This window comes from Triticum aestivum, chromosome 2A, assembly GCF_018294505.1.
Source record: "Triticum aestivum cultivar Chinese Spring chromosome 2A, IWGSC CS RefSeq v2.1, whole genome shotgun sequence".
Classification (NCBI taxonomy): domain Eukaryota; kingdom Viridiplantae; phylum Streptophyta; class Magnoliopsida; order Poales; family Poaceae; genus Triticum; species Triticum aestivum.
This window is the reverse complement of record NC_057797.1, coordinates 80,055,626-80,078,663: the sequence shown is the minus strand read 5'-3', so window position 1 is coordinate 80,078,663 and position 23,038 is coordinate 80,055,626. Positions and strand designations below refer to the sequence as shown.

The 23,038-nt window shown below is 54.6% G+C and overlaps 1 protein-coding gene and 1 pseudogene across 1 annotated transcript; both read right to left on the bottom strand.

Moving 5' to 3' along the window:
* Positions 1–10,710: 10,710 nt before the first annotated feature.
* Positions 10,711–11,937, bottom strand: LOC123191544 (benzyl alcohol O-benzoyltransferase-like; annotated as a pseudogene).
* A 2,710-nt stretch (positions 11,938–14,647) lies between these two features.
* LOC123191543 (benzyl alcohol O-benzoyltransferase-like) lies at positions 14,648–16,383 on the bottom strand. The gene is made up of 2 exons (XM_044604238.1): positions 15,754–16,383; positions 14,648–15,354 (listed from the first exon to the last, which is right to left on the bottom strand). The coding sequence occupies exons 1-2, from the start codon at positions 16,381–16,383 to the stop codon at positions 14,920–14,922; spliced, it is 1,065 nt and encodes a 354-aa protein (XP_044460173.1). The 3' UTR covers positions 14,648–14,919.
* Positions 16,384–23,038: the final 6,655 nt, after the last annotated feature.

Below are 23,038 nucleotides of genomic sequence, written 5' to 3'. Positions count from 1 at the left end.
CGTACCATTGTCGAGTGCCCCGCCTTCTTCATCGACTGCTCAAGCTCCTACCGACCCACCTTCAGTTTTTGCGATCCATCATGTCCCAGAGGACGAAGTGAATGCTGCCAAGGAAGCCATACGCCAGGCGGGCATTATGATGGAGAAGATGAAGGCGGTGCGGGACGCCAGTCACGCCGCCTATGACGCCAGCTCGGCTCTCCAAAGCAATGTTCAGGTTAGTTGGTCACCGCTTGTTCTGTTAGGATATGCTATCTGAAGACTCTCTTTCCGAAAATCTTTGCATCTGTACACCCACTGGGTGCGTCGATTGAATTTTTGGACTAATGGGGGCACGTTGAGTGCACCCACTGGGTGTAGTCCCCGAGACTACGGTGGACTGCTGGCAGTCGACTGTAGTCTTTGTATTTTGATTCTTTCGCTCGATCTGGTCTGGCCGTGTCGAGTTGCTGTCATTTTTGGTAGTTTCGCTCTTCCACTCGGTCTGGGCGAGTGGGATCAGAACCGGTGGGGGCACGCCAATTGCACCCACTGGGTGTAGTCCCCGAGACCGCGGTCGACTGCTGGCAGTCGACTGTGGTCTGAGTTCTTCTTTCTTGACGGCGCAATTGTTCTTTCTCTCTCTTTTTTTTACTCCCTGCACTCGACTCCGGCGGGCCGGTCTAGTGGGATCAGAACCGGTGGGGGCACGCAAAGTGCACCCACTGGGTGTAGTCCTCGAGACTATGGTGGGCTGCGGGCAGTCGACCGTAGTCTTAGTATTTATTGTCTTTGTCGTTTTTCGCTGTAAAATAACTTCCCCTCCCTGATTGCAGAAATCTTGTGATCTTGGAGCTCGCTTTGCTGACTTGGAGAAACAACAGATCCAGTTAAACCTTGACTTGGAATTGGCTCAGCAAAATCTGAAAAAAAGCTCAAGACAAGGCCGCTGGTATGGAAGGTAACTGATTGCCGACCGAACTTCAATATATCTCTTTGGTCTCTTTTTTGATTCGATTATTTCTTTTGCAGAGAAAATGAAGTTGGCTCTGGACAAGAAGGACTCGGACCTCGCCGCCGCGCAAAAAGCAGCCCAAGACAAAACAGTTCTCGCAGAAGAGAAGCTTGCTTCAGTCGGAACGCTTGAAGGAGAGGTGACTAGACTGACATCTTGTCTTAATGAAGCTAACCGCGAAGTGACCAGCCTGAAGAAGGATAAGGTCGCCCTGAACGAAAAGTTGGAGTCTACGATCCGCAAGAGGAACGACACAGAAGCTTATCTGAGGACCCTTGCCAAGAAGCTTTATCTCGTGCTGGGAGGTATTTCTTTTAATCCGACTGTGTTGATGCTTGCCATCGGATTTTGCTCGGTTGATTGAACTGACTTTTGGCTGTAGAACTTTGTCAAGACTTTGATGAAGAAACTGGAAGGGTCGAGACGGGTCTGGACCCTATCTCTTCCCCGGTCTGCAACGAAACTGCGATGAACATGCTCCGACTAGAGTCTCGTATCGCGAGCGCCACAAGCTACCTCGCACGCCTGAAGGAGGTTGTCTCTCGGATCGACTCGACGCTTTGGTCGGGGGCGACGCTTCAGAATGATCTGGAATCTCTGATGACTCGAGTGAACGAGATCCCTGGCCGAGTGCAAGAATGGAAGAAATCCTCCGCCCGGTGTGGTGCTGATGTGGCGTTGTCCCTGGTGCGAGTCCATTGCAAGGAGGCTCGTGAGGACAAGCTGGTTGCGATCAAAGTCGCTAACACCAAAAAGCACGACTTCCAGTCCTTCATGGAGACTTTCATTGCTGCCGCTACTCGGATCGCTGATGGGATCGATCTGGACTCGTTCATGGAGCCTGCCAGCCCTCCTCCGGCCAAGTGAACAATCTTATGAAACTTGGATACGCTTTAAATTTGCCTCGGAATGCTGAGTGGTTTTTGTAACCGTTAAACTCCTTCGGGCGTGGTGCCCGAGTACCTTTGATTCGCTGCTTGGAACCTTTTAGTATTTATCTGAACTTGGTTTATCGTTGAATATCTTCATGAATTCTCCGTCGAGTGGAACTCGTTCTTCACTCGAGACAACTTTTGTATTTGTGGCACAGCTCCGAAGGAGAAGGTAGCAGTCGACCTACACCTCGTCGTCCTTGTGGGTCGGGATGGAGCGCACGTTGTATTTGTGGCGAAGCTCCGAAGGAGAAGGTGGCAGTCGACCTGCACCTCGTCGTCCTTGCGGATTGGGATGTGTTTCGTACTTAGGCGAGTACTGGACTGCAGCTAAGCCTCCGAGTGGGAGGGTCGCTCTCCACTCGGTAGGATTTTTCAAACTTAGGCAAGTACTGGACTGCAGCTAAGCCCCCGAGTGGGAGGGTCGCTCTCCACTCGGTAGGATTTTTCAAACTTAGGCGAGTACTGGACTGCAGCTAAGCCCCCAAGTGGGAGGGTCGCTCTCCACTCGGTAGGATTTCTCAAACTTAGGCGAGTACTGGACTGCGGCTAAGCCCCCGAGTGGGAGGGTCGCTCTCCACTCGGTAGGATTTTCAAATACTTAGGCGAGTACCGGACTGCAGCTAAGCCCCCGAGTGGGAGGGTCGCTCTCCACTCGGTAGGATTTTCAAATACTTAGGCGAGTACTGGACTGCAGCTAAGCCCCCGAGTGGGAGGGTCGCTCTCCACTCGGTAGGATTTTCAAATACTTAGGCGAGTACTGGACTGCAGCTAAGCCCCCGAGTGGGAGGGTCGCTCTCCACTCGGTAGGATTTTTCAAACTTAGGCGAGTACTGGACTGCAGCTAAGCCCCCGAGTGGGAGGCTGGCTCACCACTCGGTAGGATTTTCAAATACTTAGGCGAGTACTGGACTGCAGCTAAGCCCCCGAGTGGGAGGCTGGCTCACCACTCGGTAGGATTTTTCAAACTTAGGCAAGTACTGGACTGCAGCTAAGCACCCGAGTGGGAGGCTGGCTCACCACTCGGTAGGATTTTCAAATACTTAGGCGAGTACTGGACTGCAGCTAAGCCCCCGAGTGGGAGGCTGGCTCACCACTCGGTAGGATTTTTCAAACTTAGGCAAGTACTGGACTGCAGCTAAGCCCCCGAGTGGGAGGCTGGCTCACCACTCGGTAGGATTTTCAAATACTTAGGCGAAACGGGTTCGCGGCTAAGCCCCCGAGTGGGAGGCTGGCTCACCACTCGATAGGAAATTATTTTTACAAACTTAGGCGAAACGGATTCGCGGCTAAGCCACCCACTGGGGGATTTCTCACGCAAACAAAAACAATAACAATCACTGGGAAAATTATAACGCTCTTGTCTTTGATAGATAAACTACAGAAGTTTTTCTTATTACATCTCATCCGAGTGAGAATTCAAGTATAAAAGGGGCGGAGCAGCTCTGCATTCCAGGCTCGTGGCTCATCAATCTGGCGATCGACATTATAAAGGTGGTACGCTCTATTGTGGAGGACTCTGGTGACTATGAAGGGGCCTTCCCAAGTAGGAGCGAGTTTGTGTGGTTTCTGTTGATCCACTCGGAGGACCAAGTCTCCTTCTTGGAAGGCTTGACTCTTCACATTTCTGGCATGGAATCGACGCAAGTCTTGCTGATAGATGGTCGATCGGATCATGGCCATTTCTCTTTCTTCTTCCAGGAGGTCGACTGCGTCCTGCCGGGCTTGTTCTGCTTCATCTTCAGAGTAGAGCTCGACTCGGGGTGCGTTGTGAAGCAGGTCACTCGGCAAAACTGCTTCGGCTCCGTAGACCAGAAAGAATGGGGTTCTTCCAGTCGATCGGTTCGGGGTTGTCCTCAATCCCCAAAGAACTGATGGAAGCTCGTCGACCCATGCACCTGCTGCGTGCTTGAGATCGCGCATCAGTCGGGGTTTCAGTCCTTTGAGAATTAAGCCGTTTGCTCTTTCCGCTTGTCCATTCGACTGGGGGTGAGCGACTGAAGCGTAGTCGACTCGTGTGCCTTGAGAGGCGCAAAAGGCTCTGAATTTGTCAGAATCGAAGTTTGACCCATTGTCAGTGATGATGCTGTGCGGAACTCCATATCTGAATATCAACTCTCTGATGAAACTGATAGCAGTGCAAGCATCAAGATTCTTGATAGGCTTAGCTTCAATCCATTTGGTGAACTTGTCGACTGCTACTAGCACATGAGTGAAGCCGCTCCTGCCCGTTCTCAGTGGTCCAACCATGTCCAGTCCCCAAACAGCGAAGGGCCAGACGAGTGGAATGGTTTTCAGGGCTGACGCGGGTTTGTGCGACATATTGGAGTAAAACTGACATCCTTCACATTTGTCGACTATCTCTTTCGCCATTTCATTCGCCCTTGGCCAGTAGAATCCCGCTCGGTATGCTTTAGCCACAATGGTCCGAGAGGACGCATGATGACCACAGGTCCCCGAGTGGATATCATCAAGGATTATCTGACCTTCTTCTGGTGTTATACACTTCTGACTGACTCCAGTCGCGCTTTCTCTATACAACTGTCCCTTTATGACTGTAAAGGCCTTGGATCGACGGACGATCTGTCGAGCCTCTTCTTCGTCCTCTGGGAGTTCTTTCCTTAGGATGTACGCGATGTACGGTACCGTCCAGTCGGGAGTGATGACCAAAACTTCCATGATCAGGTCGACCACAGCTGGAACTTCAACTTCAATCGGATCCGTGGCACTTTTTGGCTGCGGGGCTTCTTCAGTGAAGGGATCCTCCTGAACTGATGGTGTGTGGATGTGTTCCAAAAACACATTGCTGGGAATGGCTTCTCTTTTGGAACCTATTTTCGCCAAATCATCAGCTGCTTGATTTTTCAGTCGGGGTATGTGATGAAGTTCTAACCCCTCGAATTTCTTCTCCAGCTTTCTCACTGCATTGCAATAACCAGTCATGGCCGGACTTCTGACGTCCCACTCCTTCATCACTTGATTAACCACCAAATCTGAGTCGCCATAGACCATGAGGCGACGGACGCCGAGTGAAATGGCCATGCGCAACCCATATAAAAGTGCTTCATATTCTGCTTCGTTATTGGAGGAATCAAAGTGGATTTGAAGAACATATCTGAGCTTATCTCCTCGGGGGGAGACCAATACTACCCCGGCACCGGAACCATTCAGCATTTTGGAACCGTCGAAGAACATGGTCCAATGCTCCGAGTGAACCTGAGTCGGCAGTTGTTGTTCAATCCACTCGGCGACGAAATCTGCTATTGCTTGGGACTTGATAGCTTTCTTTGCCTCAAATTTGATATCTAGAGGAAGGAGTTCAATCGCCCATTTTGCCACTCGACCAGTTGCATCTCTGTTGTGCAGGATCTCTGACAATGGAGCGTCGCTGACGACTGTAATGGAATGATCAGAGAAGTAGTGAGCAACCTTCTTTGTGGTCATATAAATCCCATATACAAGCTTCTGATAATGAGGATATCTTTGCTTCGACGGGGTCAAAACTTCAGAAACATAATATGCTGGGCGCTGAACTTTGAAGGCTTTTCCTTCTTCTTCCCGCTCGACCGTAAGTACCGTACTGACGACTTGTCCCGTGGCTGCGATGTAAAGCAGCAAAGGCTCTTTGCTGATTGGAGCAGCAAGCACCGGCTGGGTGGAGAGCAGAGCTTTGAGCTCTGCAAACGCTGCATCAGCTTCAGGAGTCCACTCGAACTTGTCTGACTTCTTCATCAATCGGTAAAGAGGCAATGCCTTTTCACCGAGACGAGAGATGAATCGACTTAAAGCGGCCAAGCAACCAGTAAGCTTCTGGACGTCGTGCACTCGCACAGGACGTTTCATCCGGAGTATAGTACCGACTTTTTCTGGATTGGTGTCGATTCCCCGTTCGGAAACGAGAAAACCGAGTAACTTTCCGCCAGGAACTCCGAATGTGCACTTTGATGGATTAAGCTTGATATCATACCTCCTGAGGTTGGCAAAGGTTTCAGCAAGGTCAGTCAGCAGGTCGGAACCCTTCCGTGACTTGACCACAATATCATCCATGTATGCTTCCACATTCCGACTGATTTGAGTGAGCAAACACTTCTGAATCATCCTCATGAATGTGGCTCCGGCATTCTTGAGGCCGAATGGCATGGTAACATAACAGAAGCACCCGAATGGAGTGATGAAAGCTGTTTTGATCTCGTCAGGTCCATACAGACGGATCTGATGGTACCCGGAATAGGCGTCTAAAAAAGACAGTCGCTCACATCCCGCAGTCGAGTCGACTATCTGGTCGATGCGGGGGAGAGGAAAATGATCTTTCGGGCAGGCCCGATTGATATGTTTAAAGTCAATGCACATGCGAAGTGACTTGTCCTTCTTGGGGACCATGACAACGTTGGCGAGCCACTCGGAGTGGTAAATCTCTCGGATGAACTCCGCTGCTAAGAGCCGAGCCACCTCCTCACCAATAGCCTTTCTCTTCTGGACGGCGGACCGTCGGAGATGTTCTTTGACAGGTTTCACTTTTGAGTCGACTCGTAGGCGGTGCTCAGCCAGCCCCCTGGGAACACCCGGCATGTCAGAAGGCTTCCATGCGAAGATGTCCCAGTTCTCACGAGGAACTGGATGAGCGCTTCTTCCTATTTGGAGTCGAGTGTTGTTGAGATATGAGTCGGAGCAGCACTGGGATCGGTCGGGTGAATGTGAACCGGCTTCGTTTCACCAGACGACTGAAAAGCTGATTCTGTAGCGGGCTTCTTGGCTCGCAACAAATCACTCGGGTCTGTAGTCTTCTGGTACTCCTGCAGCTCCACCACTGCCATCTGAGCATCAGCGATCTTTGAGCCTTTCTGAAAACACTCTTCTGCTTTCTTCCGATTGCCCGTAACAGTGATCACACCTTTGGGACCAGGCATCTTCAATTTGAGATACACATAACATGGTCGAGCCATGAAGCGTGCATAAGCTGGCCTGCCCAAAATAGCGTGATAAGCACTCTGGAAATCCACAACTTCGAACGTCAACTTTTCTTTGCGGTAATTCTTGGAATCACCGAAAACCACATCAAGAGCAATTTGGCCGAGTGACTCAGCCTTCTTCCCAGGAATGACTCCATGGAAACTCATGTTGCTGGTACTGAGTCTGGACATCGGAATGCCCATCCCTTTCAACGTCTCAGCATACAGTATGTTCAAACCACTGCCACCATCCATCAAGACTTTGGTCAGTCGAGTGCCTTCAACAACTGGGTCGACCACCAAAGCTTGCCTCCCAGGGGTGGCAATGTGCGTTGGGTGATCGGACTGGTCGAATGTGATGGCAGTCTGAGACCACTTCAGATAACTGGGTGTCGCCGGAGCAACCATATTCACCTCACGGTTGATAACTTTCAGTCGACTTTTGCTTTCAACATCAGCAAAAATCATCAAGGTGGAATTGACCTGGGGGTATCCATCATCACTGTCTTCCTTGTCCTCAACTTTGTCCGACTCCTTTTCCTTATCTTTGGGTTGTTTGCCCTGGAACTGCTGGATCAAGAGCCGACACTGTCGAGTGGTATGTTTCGGGTAAATGAGCTTACCCTCTTCATCTTTCTTGGTGTGGATGTGACATGGCAAATCCAACACATCATTTCCGTCTTGGTCTTTAACTTTCTTGGGGTTCCAAGGCCCTTTGGGTTTCCCCTTAAACTTTCCTTGAGTTACAGCCAAGGCTTCCCCAGGAGCAGCTGGCTCGGCTTTCCGCTTCTGTTTCCGATTGGAATTTCCTCCTCCGGTTTCTTGGGCGACTGACTTGTGCTTGCCACTCCGGAGTCGATCCTCATCTTCACCATTAGCGTACTTGGTGGCAATCTCCATCATCCGATTCAGAGACATGTCTCCGGTTCGACCGAATTTCAGATTCAGTTCTCTGTACTTGACGCCTTCTTTGAAGGCACAGACTGCTTGGTGATCAGGCACATTCTCTACCGTGTGATGTAACGTGATCCATCTCTGGATGTAATCCCTCAAAGTTTCATTCGGCTTCTGCACGCAAGACCGCAGTTCCGTCAGCCCTGCCGGTCGCTTGCATGTTCCTTCAAATGTGGTGACAAACACTCGGGCGAGATCTTCCCAAGTGTAAATGCTGCTGGGTGCTAACTGATTCAGCCACGCTCTGGCCGAGCCCTCCAACATGAGAGGCAGGTGCTTCATGGCCACTTCATCATTGCCACCGCCAATCTGGACAGCCACTCGGTAGTCTTCAAGCCAAGTATTGGGCTTGGACTCACCAGTGAACTTACTGACTCCAGTCGCCAACCTGAAGTTGGGAGGAATCACAGCGGCCCTGATGGCTCTACTAAAGCACTCTGGCCCCGAAACATGTACTCTACTGCTGGTAGGTGCATCTCTGTCGTGACCTTCTCGGTGAGCTCTGTTCCTGTCGACCAAACCTTGAATGAGAATGGATCTCGCATCAAAGCCTGGTTCCCTGGGGTCGACTGGAATCCTTCGCCCAACACTATGAGGGTGCTTGTCATCCTGCTGTCGAGGCACATACGATCCACTCCTCGGGGGAGGGGTAGGCACTCGACGTCGATCGTCACGATCGAATCGGTGATCATACTGCTCACGGTTCCCGTACTGATCATGCCGGTCCCCATGTCCCTCACGCCTCGGGGGTGATCTTGGGCTATGAGCCGACTGGACTATGTCTGCAGCAATGGATCTGCTATGAATCTTGTTCCGCGACTGAGAAACAGCGGAATTCTGGTATCCTGCTGCCCGGAGTAACGCTCTGATCTGCAGCAAGCCTCTGCCAGCCTCTGACTGGGAAGGCTGAATCGACTCTGCTATACGGGCTGCAGCTGCTAAATTCTGAATCGGAGTTCGATATACCTACGGGGGTTAAAAGAGCTGACGTCGACTGGATTCTGGAACCCGTTGTCGCGCACGCTCGTCGAGTGCTCGCTGGAGGTTCTCCAGTCGAGTGCGCTCAGCCAAGTTTGCCAGGCGCGCGTCCTCCAAGGCATGAGCCTCGGGGGTTTCTCCAACGATAGGAGTGTGCAGTGCATCTACGTTCCGGCGACGAAGTTCTTCTCTCTGCAGCGACGTGAGAGGCTCGGGGAGGTATTCCTCATGGGGATGCGATGGGTCGCCTCCACCTGCACCTTCGTCGGTGCAGGGAAAACCGGGAGGACTGCGTGGTCCATCGACCATTAGAACCTCCGCCGCCGGATCACTGCTGTCGCACTCGGATGCGGTCTCTGCGGAGCCAGTCGACAGTTCGAACAGGCCGTAGAGGGATTCGTCGGGCTCGATCGCAGCGACTTGAGGGGTGGCCGACTGGCGTGCCACCGCGTGTCTCACCCGCCGCTGAAGTCTCGACCGACCGGAGCGCTTGCGCCGGCGGGAAACAGGGAGGGAGGACAACACAGGGGCCAACCGATAATGGGTCGACGGTTGCCGCAAGAGGACGCCGCGGACCCACACGCAAAAGTGCGTTGCCCCGCGGACAGGGAGTGCGTCCACGTCGAGCGGAGCCTCCTGAAGCCAAGCGGAGTCGTCGGCGATGAACGTGAGCGCGCCGAGACGGATCTCACGGCCCCCCACCAAAACTCCGCCAGAAACCATGATGATTTGGATCGGAAAAGATCGCAACTCCTCCAACAAATCGCTAAGACACCTGCCCCTCGGTGGGCGCCAACTGTCGTGGTTCCAAGTCTGACAGTAATGTAGGGGGGTAGGTATGGAGAGGCAAGATCTTAGCTATGGAGTAGTTGTAAGCACACGAGGTTTACGAGTTCAGGCCCTTCTCGGAGGAAGTAATAGCCTTACGTCTCGGAGCCCGGAGGCGGTCGACTGGATTATGTGTGTATGAATTACAGGGGTGCGAACCCTTTACACTGAGGAGGGGGTGGCTTATATAGAGTTCGCCAGACCCCTCCAGCCCTCAGTTATGCAGGGTTTTAAGTACATTAAGGTCGGGCGTTACTGGTAACGCCCCTAATAAAGTGCTATGATGACCATAAAAGCTACTTAATGACCGACCGTTAGCGTGCGGAGTGACTTTAGGTCTCCTGGCCGTCGAGTGGTTGGATCTTGGTCGAGTGATTGCTTCTTGGTCGAGTGTCTTCGAATCTGTCGAGTGGAACACCTCCAAGTCGATTGAAAGGTGATTTCTTCTAGAGATGTCCTTGGGTAGGGCAGTTAGGACAAGTCCATGACCCTACCCTAGGCACATAGCTTCATCACCCCTCACCGTCAAGCCGGAGGAGGAGGAGGTTGCGTACCAGGCGGCGCTGGCGCCGGCCATGGAAACCTTCATCGAGGAGAAGCGGCGCAAGGCAGAGGCGGACTACCAGGCGAGGCTAGCAGATGCCCTTGTGCCCTCTCTGCGGCCGATGACTGTGTGGTGCCACCATCGCCGCCGAGGCTCACTACTCTGACGCCGATGCAGGAGCCCACTGAGCGCTACGTCTGGACAAGTGAGCTGCGCGAGTGGGTCCCCCCCCCCCCCCAATCTGGCTCGACGCGACGCCGGTGCAAGAGGCCGCGTTCCTCGAGCATTGGAGCCAGCGCGCGCTGACGGAGGAGTGCACCGATGGCGAGCGGTTCATGCAGAGGGAGTGCGAGGAGAAGGAGCGTCGCCAGAAGGAGGAGGAGCGTCGGGCACACGCCAGAGCAGCCCAGCTGGCGGTGTAGCCAGCGCAGCAGGGCGATGCGGGCTTGGGAGGTGGTATTCCCGTGGGCTGGGCTGGCCCGGCGCCGCAGCTGGTCGACCTCATGGGCGTTCTTCGGACGACGAGGATGCCTAGGGCATTGTGCGCGGTGGCGTGCCCCACCTGAAATCCACCATATCATCCCCCGTAGGTCATGTTCGAGATGAGGTACATCTGGGGCTTGGGGAACGGCGACCTCCTACGCATCGGGAACGTACCCTTCCTGCTCCACCCATGCCTTGGCCTCCAGCATCAGTCGCAGTGCCTCGCCGAGGGGCCTCCGGCACAGCTACTCGGCGGCGCGCACGCCGCCGCCAACGCGAACGAGCTGCCGTAGCAGCCCCTCGGCAGGGGCTGGTGGCTCTTGATCCTGACCCGGACGTTCACGAACATGTGCAGGTAGACCAGCTCATCCGGGCAGTACTGCAGCACGATGGCGTGGTAGCGCCACATGAAGGCGCCGATCAGGTCGAACCACGATGCAGCGGTGCGCAGCGCCTGGTACCGGAGCGCCTCCACCTCGCGGGGCCCGAAGAAGAAGGTGTGCTGCGAGAAGGTGTCGGGGGAGGAGACCACATCCTTCCTAGGGTCAGGGAGAGGCGCGTACTCCACGTGGTCGTGCGCGATAACTGGCGGCCAGCTGGCCATGAGGAGCTCGTGCTGTCACACCAGTCGGACAGTCGGCGCACCCGGCACGCTACGGGTGAATTCCGTCAGCGTCATTAGGAACTGCACGATCCCCGGGTCGTCAGCGATGCAGTGGCATCCAGCCACGTCACCTGAACAAAGAGCAAAGGGCGGTCGACAACAACGGCAGTCGCACTCTCCTGCTCGGGCAGCAGCTTATCATAACATGGCACTGGCGGCGCCAGCGAGTCTCCAAAGTCATCCATCCGGGCGTCGGTGTCCTCCTCGACGAACACGACCCCCTCGCCCATGCACTCGACCAAGAGCTTCCTCGTCGGCTGGAGCTCCCGGAACTGGCTGGCGAGAGGGTAGTAGTGCACCAGCGTCTCCGAGATCGCCGACTTGATGACCTTCGCTGGGTCAATGCCGGAGCTGGAGGCGTCTCTGCAGTAGAAGGAAGCGCTGGAGCGATAGAAGCGGAGGGCCTCCTGGTCGTCGATGTCGGAAAGCACCTTGAACTCGCAGGGCGTGGGCCTCGCCGGCACCAGGAACTCGTTGCTCGCCCCGCCGGACGGATAAGGTCGTTAGTGCCCGTGTCACAGACATATCTGCCTGCCTAGAAACTTCAGGTGATGGTACTTTGCAACTGCTTCAGCGAATTGGTTTTGGTGCCTAGGCCTTTCACAACCCATGCAATTTACCCGGCCCGACTACCTAGGAAATAAGGGTTCATATCAATTTCTATATGTGTGTGAAACTATATGTATAGTAAGCTGGATGAAGAATGGATGGAATATGCTGGACGGAGTATGGATGGATTGATATATAAGCTAGCTAAAAAAGGACCCTGAATTTCTTGAGGATTGCTACATGAAGAAAAGAGAAGAGAAGACCTGACTACTCATGGAAAAGAGAAGACCCGGCTTACTCCATATTATGGAACTTCACACCTTAAATCTCCTCGATTAATGAATAAAAAATAGCAAAGTAGAATTAACTCCGGTTGTACTATATCGATGACTTGTATATGAAAAAAAGAAGAACCGCCTCACTTTCATATTCTTTTTTTTTCTTTTTTTTCGAGAGTACGCCAAAAGCGTACCTTAGCTTTATAGAAGAAGAGAAGTAATTACAAGAGTGCCGGCCGATGTGCGAACACAGAGGTCGGGGTACAACTCACCCACTCCAACACCCGACTACCCTAGGCTAATTCCTCACGAATCGTTGTAGGCCTCCTACTCCTACACCAGCTTGTTTCCACTCGGCGATCTCGTCTAGAATCTGGAATGGAAGCTCGCTCGTTGTTTTCTGCTCGCTGAACCTATTGAAGACCCTAGCATTCCTCTGTTTCTAGAGGGCCCACGCCACCGCCGTCACCAGCGTGTCAAATCCTCTACGGTCCTGCCCTCTGAATCTCTTCCGCGCCGTCAGCCACCAGTCTTTGAACTCGTCCGACTCCCCTGGCTCCTGCACCTGGATCGCAATGAGCTTAAATACCTTATACCACACCTCCCGAGCATACGTGCAGTTTGCCAGAATGTGTTCCACATTGTCAACAGCCTGCAAGCACGTGTAACAGGCCGACGGCTGATCTTGTAAACCGTGTCTTGCCCTCCTGTCGGATGTCCAAACTCTATGCTGAAGGGCGAGCCACATGAACAGCTTGCATTTGAGCGGCGCCCAGCATCTCCAGGTGCACTTGGCCGTGGGCGAGCGAACCAGCTCCGAGCAAAGGTACTCATAGACTGATTTAGCCGTGTATGTGCCTGTCGGTGACCTCGGCCAGGTGAAACTATCAGGCAGCGACGGGTCTCTATCCACCGTACCAAGAGCTTGGCAAAGGTGCATATACTGCATGAGGGCTGTGAATGAGGTGTTATGCTCGAAATCATGCACCCAAGCGCCATCCTCAAGTGCCTGGCGCACTGTACGTCTGTTCGCCGTTCTCGTCGGGACAGTGGCCGCTATCAATGGTGCAATCTCTGTCACCGCGACTCCATGGATCCACTTGTCCTTCCATAACAGAACCTTGTTGCCCGAGCCCACTTTTATACTGACCAACGCATCAAACACCGCTCTTGCTTCCTCATCCGGTGTCATTGGAAGGCCCTGCCATGGTCTTTGGGAGTCAGTCCGCTTTAGCCATTCCCACCGGACCCGAAGCGCCAACGCTTGCCACTTCAGGTTTTTAATGCCTAAACCACCGCAGGACTTTGGCTTACATATGTTGTCCCAGGCTACTAGGCATTGTCCCCCATTACACTTGTCTTTGCCCGCCCAGAAGAATGATCTCATCCATTTGTTCATATCCTCAAGCACCCACTCCGGCGCCTCGGTGACCATGAGATGGTGAACAGGTCGTGCCGCCACAACCGACTGCACCAGAATTAGCCTACCGGGTCTCTGGATCAGCCCTCTTTGCCAAGCAGGCATGAAGTGTCGTACTTTGTCCAGCATCGGTTGCCATTCTGCTCTAGTCAAGCTCTTTATTGCCAGTTGCAGTCCCAGGTATCGGCAAGGGAACTCAGAGATGTCGCATTGTAGCAATCCGGCCACCCTGGCCCTATCCTCCTCACTACCTCGGATGAGCACAGCCGTGGATTTGCGGTAGTTGACCTTGAGGCCCGACGCGGCTCCAAATGCCCTTAGAATCTCGGTGACAGCCGCCAGGTCGTTCTCAGTGGGTCTAGTAAACATGGCGACATCGTCGGCATAGATGGACAGTCTTTGCGCTGACGAGATTCCGGCAAAGGAGGTAAGAACTCCCACCTCCGTGGCCTTCTGCACTAGGGCCGAAAGGGCCTCCATGGCTATCACGAATAGTAGGGGGGAAATTGGGTCCCCTTGCCTTAGGCCACAAGCATGAATGATCTTCCTCCCTGGCACCCCATTGACCACCACCCTGGTACTGGCAGTAAATAGAAGCGCCGCCATCCAGTCCAACCACTTTTGCCCAAAACCTTTTGCTTTCATCACCTCAAACAGGAAAGGCCAGGAGAGAGAATCGAAAGCACGGGATATGTCCAGTTTGATGAAGACGTCTGGCGTTTTTCTCGCGTGAATCTTCCTTGCTACTTGGCGCACCAAAAGGAAGTTGTCATGTAGCTGTCGTCCTTTAATGAAGGCTGATTGATTCATCCCAACAAGCTCATGCATTTGCAGCCGAAGACGTTTCGCAAGCACCTTGGTTTCATATTCTGAAACCTCATATCTTGAAATCCCCTCAAATGAATGAAAAAAAATAGATTAAATAATTCGCTGGCCTTTTCCAACTTCATACCTTAAATCCCCTCAAGCAATGAATGGAAAAATAGATTATTGATTACTTCATGTTTGGCGAAACTCAGAACCTAATTATTTCTTATCGACATGTTCGCATGGTTATGCTTACATATATAATTCCCACTAAATTCAAATGCACACTATTTATTCTCTTGTTGCAACGTACATGCATGTGTGCTAGTTATTATAGATAAAAACACACGACTGACGAGGAAAAAACCCATTTACAAGTATATATCAAAGAAAACCAGACAACATATACCGCGGTGGAAACAATCCACAAGAGATGCATTACTAGCGCCACGACCTGGCTGTCTAGCACAAGCACAACAGTGGCCGAACTTGGTGCTTTTTTGATGTTGTGTACGCAGAAGCCTACCACCACAGCGCTTCTACAGCTTTGCGAGAGTGTGACCAGAAACCAAGGCTGACTTGTTCTTGTCCGCATCAGGTTCACTGACAGTCCCACCGCTGACCGTAATGAGCCCCTTGCTCACCTCCACCTTCAGCCGCTCCAGCGCCAGCACCGGCAACCTCGTCGGCACGTTGACGCCTGCCTCACCGGCCTCGTTCCTCCCCTCCAGATGGAACGTGGCCAGAATGATCGTCGCCGGGCCTCCGTACACCGGCGTGCCCCACCCGAAGTCCACCGCCATCATCCCCCCCTGGGTCATGTCCGAGATGAGGTACGTCCGGGCCTTGGGGAACGCCGGCCTCCTGTGCGCCGCGTTGAAGCCGGCCACCGACTGCACGTACCCTTCCTGCTCCGCCCGTGCCTTGGCCTCCAGCAGCAGCCGCAGCGCCTCGCCGAGGGGCCTCCGGCACAGCTGCCCGGCGGGCGCGCACGCGGAGGCGAACGCGAACGAGTTGCCGTAGTAGCCCCTCGGCAGGCGGTGGCGGCTCCTGTTCCTGACCCGGCCGTTCACGAACATGTGCAGGCGGACCAGCTCGTCCGGGCCGTACTGCAGCGCAGCGGCGCGGCACCGCCACATGAAGGCGCCGATCAGGTCGAACCGCGACGCGGCGGAGCGCAGCTCTGCCGGGGCCTGGGACCGGAGCGCCTCGATCTCGCGGGGCCCGAAGAAGAACGTGTGCTGCGAGAAGATGTCCGAGGAGGAGACCACGTCCTTTCCGAGGTCGGGGAGAGGCGCGTACTCCACGTGGTCGTGCGCAATGGCCGGCGGCCAGCTAGCCGTGAGGAGCTCGCGCTGCCACACCGGACGCACGGTCGGCGCGCCCGGCACGCCGCGGGTGAACTCCGTCAGCGCCGTCAGGAACTGCACGATCCCCGGGCCGTCGGCGATGCAGTGGCATATCTGGAACCCGAAGACGAAGCCGCCGCACGTCAGCCGCGTCACCTGAGCAAAGAGCAAAGGCCGGTCGACGACAACGGCGGTCGCGCTCTCCTGCTCGGGCAACAGCTCATCGTAACACGGCACCGGCGGCGCCACTGAGTCTCCAAAGTCTTCCATCCGGACGTTGGCGTCCGCCTCGACGAACACGACGCCCTCGCCCGTGCACTCGACCACGAGCTTCCTCGTCGGCTGGAGCTCCCGGAACCGGCCGGCGAGAGGGTAGTAGTGCACGAGCGCCTCCGAGATAGCCGACTTGATGGCCTTCGCCGGGTCAATGCCGGACTTGGAGGCGTCGCCGCGGTAGAAGAAAGCGCCGGAGCGGTAGAAACGGAGGACCTCCTGGTCGTCGATGTCGGAGAGCACCTTGAACTCGTAGGGCGTGGGCCTCGCCGGCGCCACGAGCTCGCGCTCGCCCCGCCGGACGGACAAGGTCGTCAGTGTCCGTGCCACAGACATTTTTTGGGAAAGAAACTTCAGGTGCTTGAGCGAATGGCGATGCATGGTTCCATATTATATAGGCAGGCGCGGCGATGCGGGCGAGCGGAGAAACATTTTTCAACGATGAGTTTGAGACTGAGATTACATTGGGTAGTTCTTCACAGAAAAACTGTCAATCAGGACACAGGCTGTATGTGTAGCTAGGTAGGGCGATCTAACCCATGCTCAACATGCATTGGTGCACAGGGTATTTCCGTGGCAATTCGTATCCGAATCTAGCATCTTTCCGAAAGCTGAGTTTCAGAATAATATTTCCGTTGCGTAGTAGGAGTACTATATATGTACTGCGCGTTCAGCTGGCATGTCGGATTCTCCGAACCATGTAAATATGGTTCTGGTTTTCTAATGCAAGTATACGTCTTTGATCACGTATCTATCTAGGAGCATATACTCATCTTATTCATCCACATAGGCTACATTTTCCACACCGTTAATGTTGATTTCTCACATACAAGACTTTCCATTAGTAGTACATCTAACACAATCACATGCACCAGGTGAGGATACGGAACCACCAATCACCACATACACATAACACAAACAGACATGAATATGTGGCAATCCAATTCGGCACTCGAGCTCACATGGTACTGCTGCTCCTACTAAATTAGAGATTGTACAAGAGAAAAAGAAAAAGAATCACTACATTCTACCGCTCTAAAATGTATTCTTTGTAAAAAAAAATATCAAACATTAATTTTAGGAGGATAGTGCAAATGACGTTTGAAAATGGAACTAAAGTGTACAAGCAATGTAATTTACATGGGCCGTAGATTGAAAATAAAACGGAGCAAAAATACATGAGAGCAAACCAAATATACGTGGGAACTGAACTGCCGTCGATGGATTTTTTTGGTAGCTTGGCTGCATGTTGCTTCAGATTTGGTACTACCCCCATCTCTCTCTCTCTCTGTTTGTGTGTGTGTGGGGGGGGGGGGGGGGGGGGGGGGCGCGAAGCAGTCGATCTCTAATTGCCGACTGCCGACCCATCGCCCCAATGGCCGTCGCATCAGTTCTGTTAGTTAGGAAGAATGAGATTGCACGAATCGATAATCATTGATTGTGTGCATGGTGCACATGTATAGGTACAGGGTGGACCAGCCTCTACTTGTCTCCCAAGATGTACAAATATACGAGGGAAGAGAGAGAGATACAACGGTATAAATACAGACCCAAGTCCTATACATATGCAGTGTACAACGTACGCTCAACCCCCCCCCCCCCCCCCCCCCGCGCGCAGTCGAAGCGTCGCCGGAGACACAGAGACTGGACCGAAACTCCTCGAAGACTGGGGTCGGTAGTCCCTTAGTCATGACATCGGCAAACTGCTGAGTGGTAGGAACGTGCAGAACATGAACCTTCCCGAGAGCCACCTGCTCGCGAACGAAGTGAATGTCGAGCTCAATATGCTTCGTACGGCGATGATGGACGGGGTTGGCGGAGAGGTAGACGGCGGAGACGTTGTCACAGTAGACGATCATGGCCTTGGGGACCACACAAAGCAACTCCTGGAGAAGCTGACGGAGCCAAGAGCACTCAGCAACGGCGTTAGCCACTGCCCGATACTCCGCCTCGGCACTCGAGTGAGAGACCGTGGGCTGCCGCTTGGACGACCACGATAAGCGAGGGCCCGAGGTAGACACTAGCCTGACGTAGAGCGACGTGTGTCCGGGCAACCAGCCCAATCAGCGTCGGAGTAGGCGACCATGTTGATGGAGGAGGAAGCCGCCAGGGAGAGTTCCATGGTCATAGTGTCGCGTATATACCGAAGAATACGCTTCACCAGAGTCCAATGAGAATCGCATGGGGAGTGCATGTGAAGGCACACCTGCTGGACTGCATACTCCAAGTCAGACCGAGTGAGGGTGAGATACTACAGAGCGCCGACGATGGAGCGGTAGGACGCCGCATCTGGCACAGGGGAACCCTCCAAAGCAGAAACCTTCGCCTTGGTGTCAACAGGTGTGGACGCGGTTTTGCAATTAAGCATACCAGCGCGCTCGAGAAGCTCATGAGCGTACTTCTGCTGATGCAGAAAGAACCCATCGACACGGCTAACGACCTCAATGCCAAGGAAGTAGTGCAGCGCTCCAAGATCCTTGAGGGCAAACTCATCGCGAAGACGAGCCGTGAGCTGCTGAAGAAGCCCAGACGAGGATGCCATCAGGATAATGTCCTCCACATAAAGCAGCAGGTACGCAATGGCAGTGCCCTGATGATAGACGAACAGAGACGCGTCGGAGCGGGTTGTGTGAAGCCCAAGCTCCTGTAGGAACCCGGCCATACGCTGGTACCACGCCCTGGGGGCCTGCTTCAGTCCATAGAGGGACCGAGAGAGCAGGCAGACATGGTCGGGGTGCTCAGCGTCGACGAAGCCAGTCGGCTGCTCGCAGAAGACCCGTTCCGTGAGGTGGCCGTGCAGAAACGCGTTGGAGACATCCAACTAATGCACTGGCCAGTCACGAGAAACCGCCAGCTGAAGCACCGTACGAATCGTGCCCGGTTTAACGACCGGGGCGAAGGTGTCGGTGAAGTCCACGCCGGCGCGCTGGCGGAAACCGCGCACCATCCAATGAGCCTTGTAGCGCTCGAGAGAACCGTCGGGGTTGGTCTTGTGACGAAACACCCATTTTCCACTGATGACGTTGGCGTGAGGGGGTCGCGACACATGATGCCACGTGCGGTTGCGCTGCAACGCATCAAACTCCTCGCGCATCGCGGCAAGCCAATGTGGATCACGAAGGGCGGCGCGTGCAGACGAGGGGATGGGCGACGGTGGAGAGGATGATGTCGACACTGCGCACGCGTACTCATCAGCACTGTAGCGCGTGCTAAGGCGGTAGATACCGGCGCGGGACCACGTCACCATGCCAGCGGGAGGCGGGTCGGCTGCGGTAGGAGCAACAGATGGAGGTGATGAAGAGTTTGCCGCCCCCGGCATCGTAGCGGGACCAGGGCCGGCCGAAGCAGCGGGGGCCAGCCGGGGTGGTGGAGCAGGCCGGGGCGGCGCTAGCCGTGCCACTCGGCAGAGTGGGAGCCTAAGGGCCACTCGGGGCCATGCATGGTCGCGCCGGGGCCGAGGCCGAGGGGCCAGCCGCGGGAGGGCGCGCCGAGGCCGCACCGGGAGGAGCCAGCGGGAGCCGCGCCAGGGCCAGGAGGGGTCGCGCCGGGGGCTGCACCGGGTCCACATCCGAGACACCATCATGGGGCATCGAGTCCTCTACAAAAGGCGGTACCCAGTAAAAGGGAAAAACCCGCTCATCAAAGTACACGTGTCGGGAGGTATACACGCGGTGGGAGACGGGGTCGTAGCACCGGTAACCTTTGGTGTTAGGGGGGTAGCCTAGTAAGATACAAGCTATGGAGCGAGGAGCGAGTTTGTGTGGTGTAGTGGAGGCAATGCTAGGATAACACAAACAACCGAAGATGCGGAGACCATCATAGGATGGAGGGGAACCAAAGAGAAGTTGGTGTGGGGTGTAGTTCCAGCGAGGACGACAAGGCCTAATGTTAACTAGGAGAGTGGCGGTGGCGAGTGCATCGGGCCAGAACCGAGGGGGCACATTGGAGTGGAACAACAACGTGCAGACGCAATCGTTAAGAGTGCGGAGGATCCGCTCGGCGTGGCCGTTCTGCTGGGATGTGTACGGGCATGTGAGATGAAAGGTAGTGCCGTGAGATGCGAGAAGGTGACGGGTGGCAGCATTGTCAAACTTTTTTCCGTTGTCAGTCTGGAGGGCGAGAATAGGGGGCCCGAACTGGGTGGTGATGTGGGAGTAAAAGGTCGTGAGAGTGGCGAGAACATCGGATTTGCGACAGAGCGGAAACGTCCACGCAAAATGAGAGAAATCATCAAGTAAAATAAGGTAATATAAGAAGCCCGTGTTGCTCGCAACGGAAGATGTCCAAACATCACTGTGGATTAACTGAAACGGAAAAGAAGAAATAATGTTTGACTCGCTAAACGGTCGACGAACATGTTTACCGAGACGGCAAGCATGACAAGTGTGCTCGTCAAATTTATTACATGAAAATGAAAAACTCTTGAGAATCTGGCGAAGGATGGTGGAGTTGGGGTGACCCAAGCGTGCATGCCAAAGGTCGACACCGGCGGAGAGGGCGACTGGAGAGGCAGTGGCGATGGCGGTGGAGGCAGAATGCACCGGGTATAGGTCATCGGGGTTGTCACATTGGTGGAGCACCATCCGTGTACGGGCGTCCTTCACAGAGAAACCAAGACCATCAAATTCAACAGTGAGAGGATTGTCACGTGCAAGACGATGAACGAAGACAAGGTTTTTAACTAGGTTAGGTGAGACAAGAACATTAGTCATGTTAATAGGCATAGAATTAGACGGAAAGAAACTGTGACCGACATGAGTAATGGGTATGGAGGAACCATCACCGAAGGTGATGCGGTTTGAGGTGGTGACCGGGAAGGAAGAGGCAAGGTTACCGGGGTGCGACGTCATGTGGGCGGTAGCCCCCATGTCCATGTACCAATCACCGCCACCTCCGTAGTTGGAGGGAGACGGCGCCGAGTGCAGCGCAGCGAGCAGGGCGGGATCCCAAGGGGCCGGAGGGAGCTGAGCCGGCACGGGCGGCAGTGCGTAGCCGAAGGAGGCAGGCACCGGAAGGGGCGCGTAGCCACCCAGGGCATAGCCGCCTGGTGCGTAGCCCCCCGGGGCATAGCCGCCCGGTGCGTAGCCGCCCCCACCCGCCTGGTGAGGTGCGGCGGCGAGGTGCGCCTAAGGCCCCACCGAGTGCGGCCCGAGGATGCCCGGAGCCCGTGGGACCGGCATGTGGTAAGCGTGGACCACGTCGGTCCACGGGATAGGGCCGACAGCCTAGGGCGGGGAGGGCTGATGGTGGCATGGAGCCCCCCCTCCCCGCGTACCCCGGCTGCTGCTGCTGCTGTTGGGGGCGACCTCCGCCCCCGCCCCCACGACGCCGGTTGCGGCGACCGCCGCCCCCGCCTTGCTGCTGTTGCGGAGGAGCGGGTGGAGCAGGCGGGAGGGGAAAGTATCCCGTGGCGCCGGCGAACTTGGTTAGGGCGGGGCGGGCTGCGGCGGCCCGTGAGATGTCCGGGCGGCGAGGGCGGTGTGATGAACACGGGCCTTAACCTTCTTCATTCGGCGTTCCTCCAAGCGTAAATATGCGGTGACGGACTGGAAGGTCGGGTTCGGCAGCAGGGAGAGGTTCGAGGCCACGTTGCCGAAATCCTCGTTGAGGCCGGCGGTGAGGGTGCTAAGCATGAGCTCGTTCGACACCTTGACGCCGATGTCGTGGAGCTCGTCGGCGAGGCGCTTCAGGCGCATGCAGTAGTCGTCAATGGAGGAATCATCTTGGTGGCACCTGAAAAATTCCTGCTGCAAAAACACAAGACGTTGAAGCTTATTGTCGGTGAAGAGATTGTTGATCTTGATCCACATGGCACACGCGTCGTCATCCTCCGAGACGACCGTGTGGAAGATGTCCGGGGAGACCGTGAGGTAGAACCACCGGATGAGGGAGGCCTCAATGGCCGCCCAGTCCGGATAATCCGCCATGAGGTCACCATCCACGGTCTCGTCGACGTGCTCGAGGAGGTGGTACTCGCGGAAGACGAGGTTGAAGTAGGTCTTCCACGCGTAGTACGAGGAGGTGGGTTGGTCGAGCTTGATGGGAACGTGGGTGTGGATGTCGAGATCACAGACGGTGGTGGCGTCAGGCACAAGTCCGGCGAACGGGTTGGAGTTGCTGGAGTGGGGAGACGCCATGGGAGCAGCGGCAAGGGAGAGTTGCGGCGGCTCGGGTGGGTAAGCTAGTGGCGGTGGCGCGGGTTAGGGTTAGGGTTTTGGGGGGTGGCGGCGACTGGGGGGAGGGAGGCAGCAGCGGCAGAGAGGAGAGCGGCGGCTGCGAGGGGAAGGGGCGCGGCGGCGGCGACGCAAAGGAGGCGGCGGCGGCGGCGGCTGTAGGGCGCAGCGGCGGCTGGTGCGGAAGGTGGGAATAGGATCAGCGTGCTAAACTGATACCATATTAGTTAGGAAGAATGAGATTGCACGAATCGATAATCATTAATTGTGTGTATGGTGTACATATATAGATACAGGGTGGACCGACCTCTACTTGTCTCTCAAGATGTACAAATATATGAAGGGAGGGAAAGATACAACGGTATAAATGCAAACCCAAGTTTTATATATATATATATATATGTGTGTGTGTGTGTGTGTGTGTGTGTGTGTGTGTGTGTGTGTGTGTGTGTGTGTGTGTGTGTGTACAACATATGCTTAACAAGTTTCATACCTCTACAGCACTGCCAGCCACCGTCGTTGTATTGCCTTGGATTCAGTTGTGGCTTCGGCTGGAACTGTACGGTGTTGTCTGATGCCCTGGTCCAAGCAGGTTTGGTCCGCTGATGCCAGGTATGAGATGCTCTTGAGCCTGATCGCTCCATGTGGTCATGTTGCTTTCGGTGTAGAGGCAACCTTTTTTGGTTATCACATAACAATTTCTTTATCAACTATAACTTTTTTTATCAATATGTCTGAGTGTGATTAAGATGGTGTGATGGTGATCATGCGTGGAAAGTAGCCCTGCATGGGGAACAGGAATAGCACGACGTGGGTGGTGGTGGCCATGCTCAGCTTGGATCAATCAATTGTTCGGTGTTGTT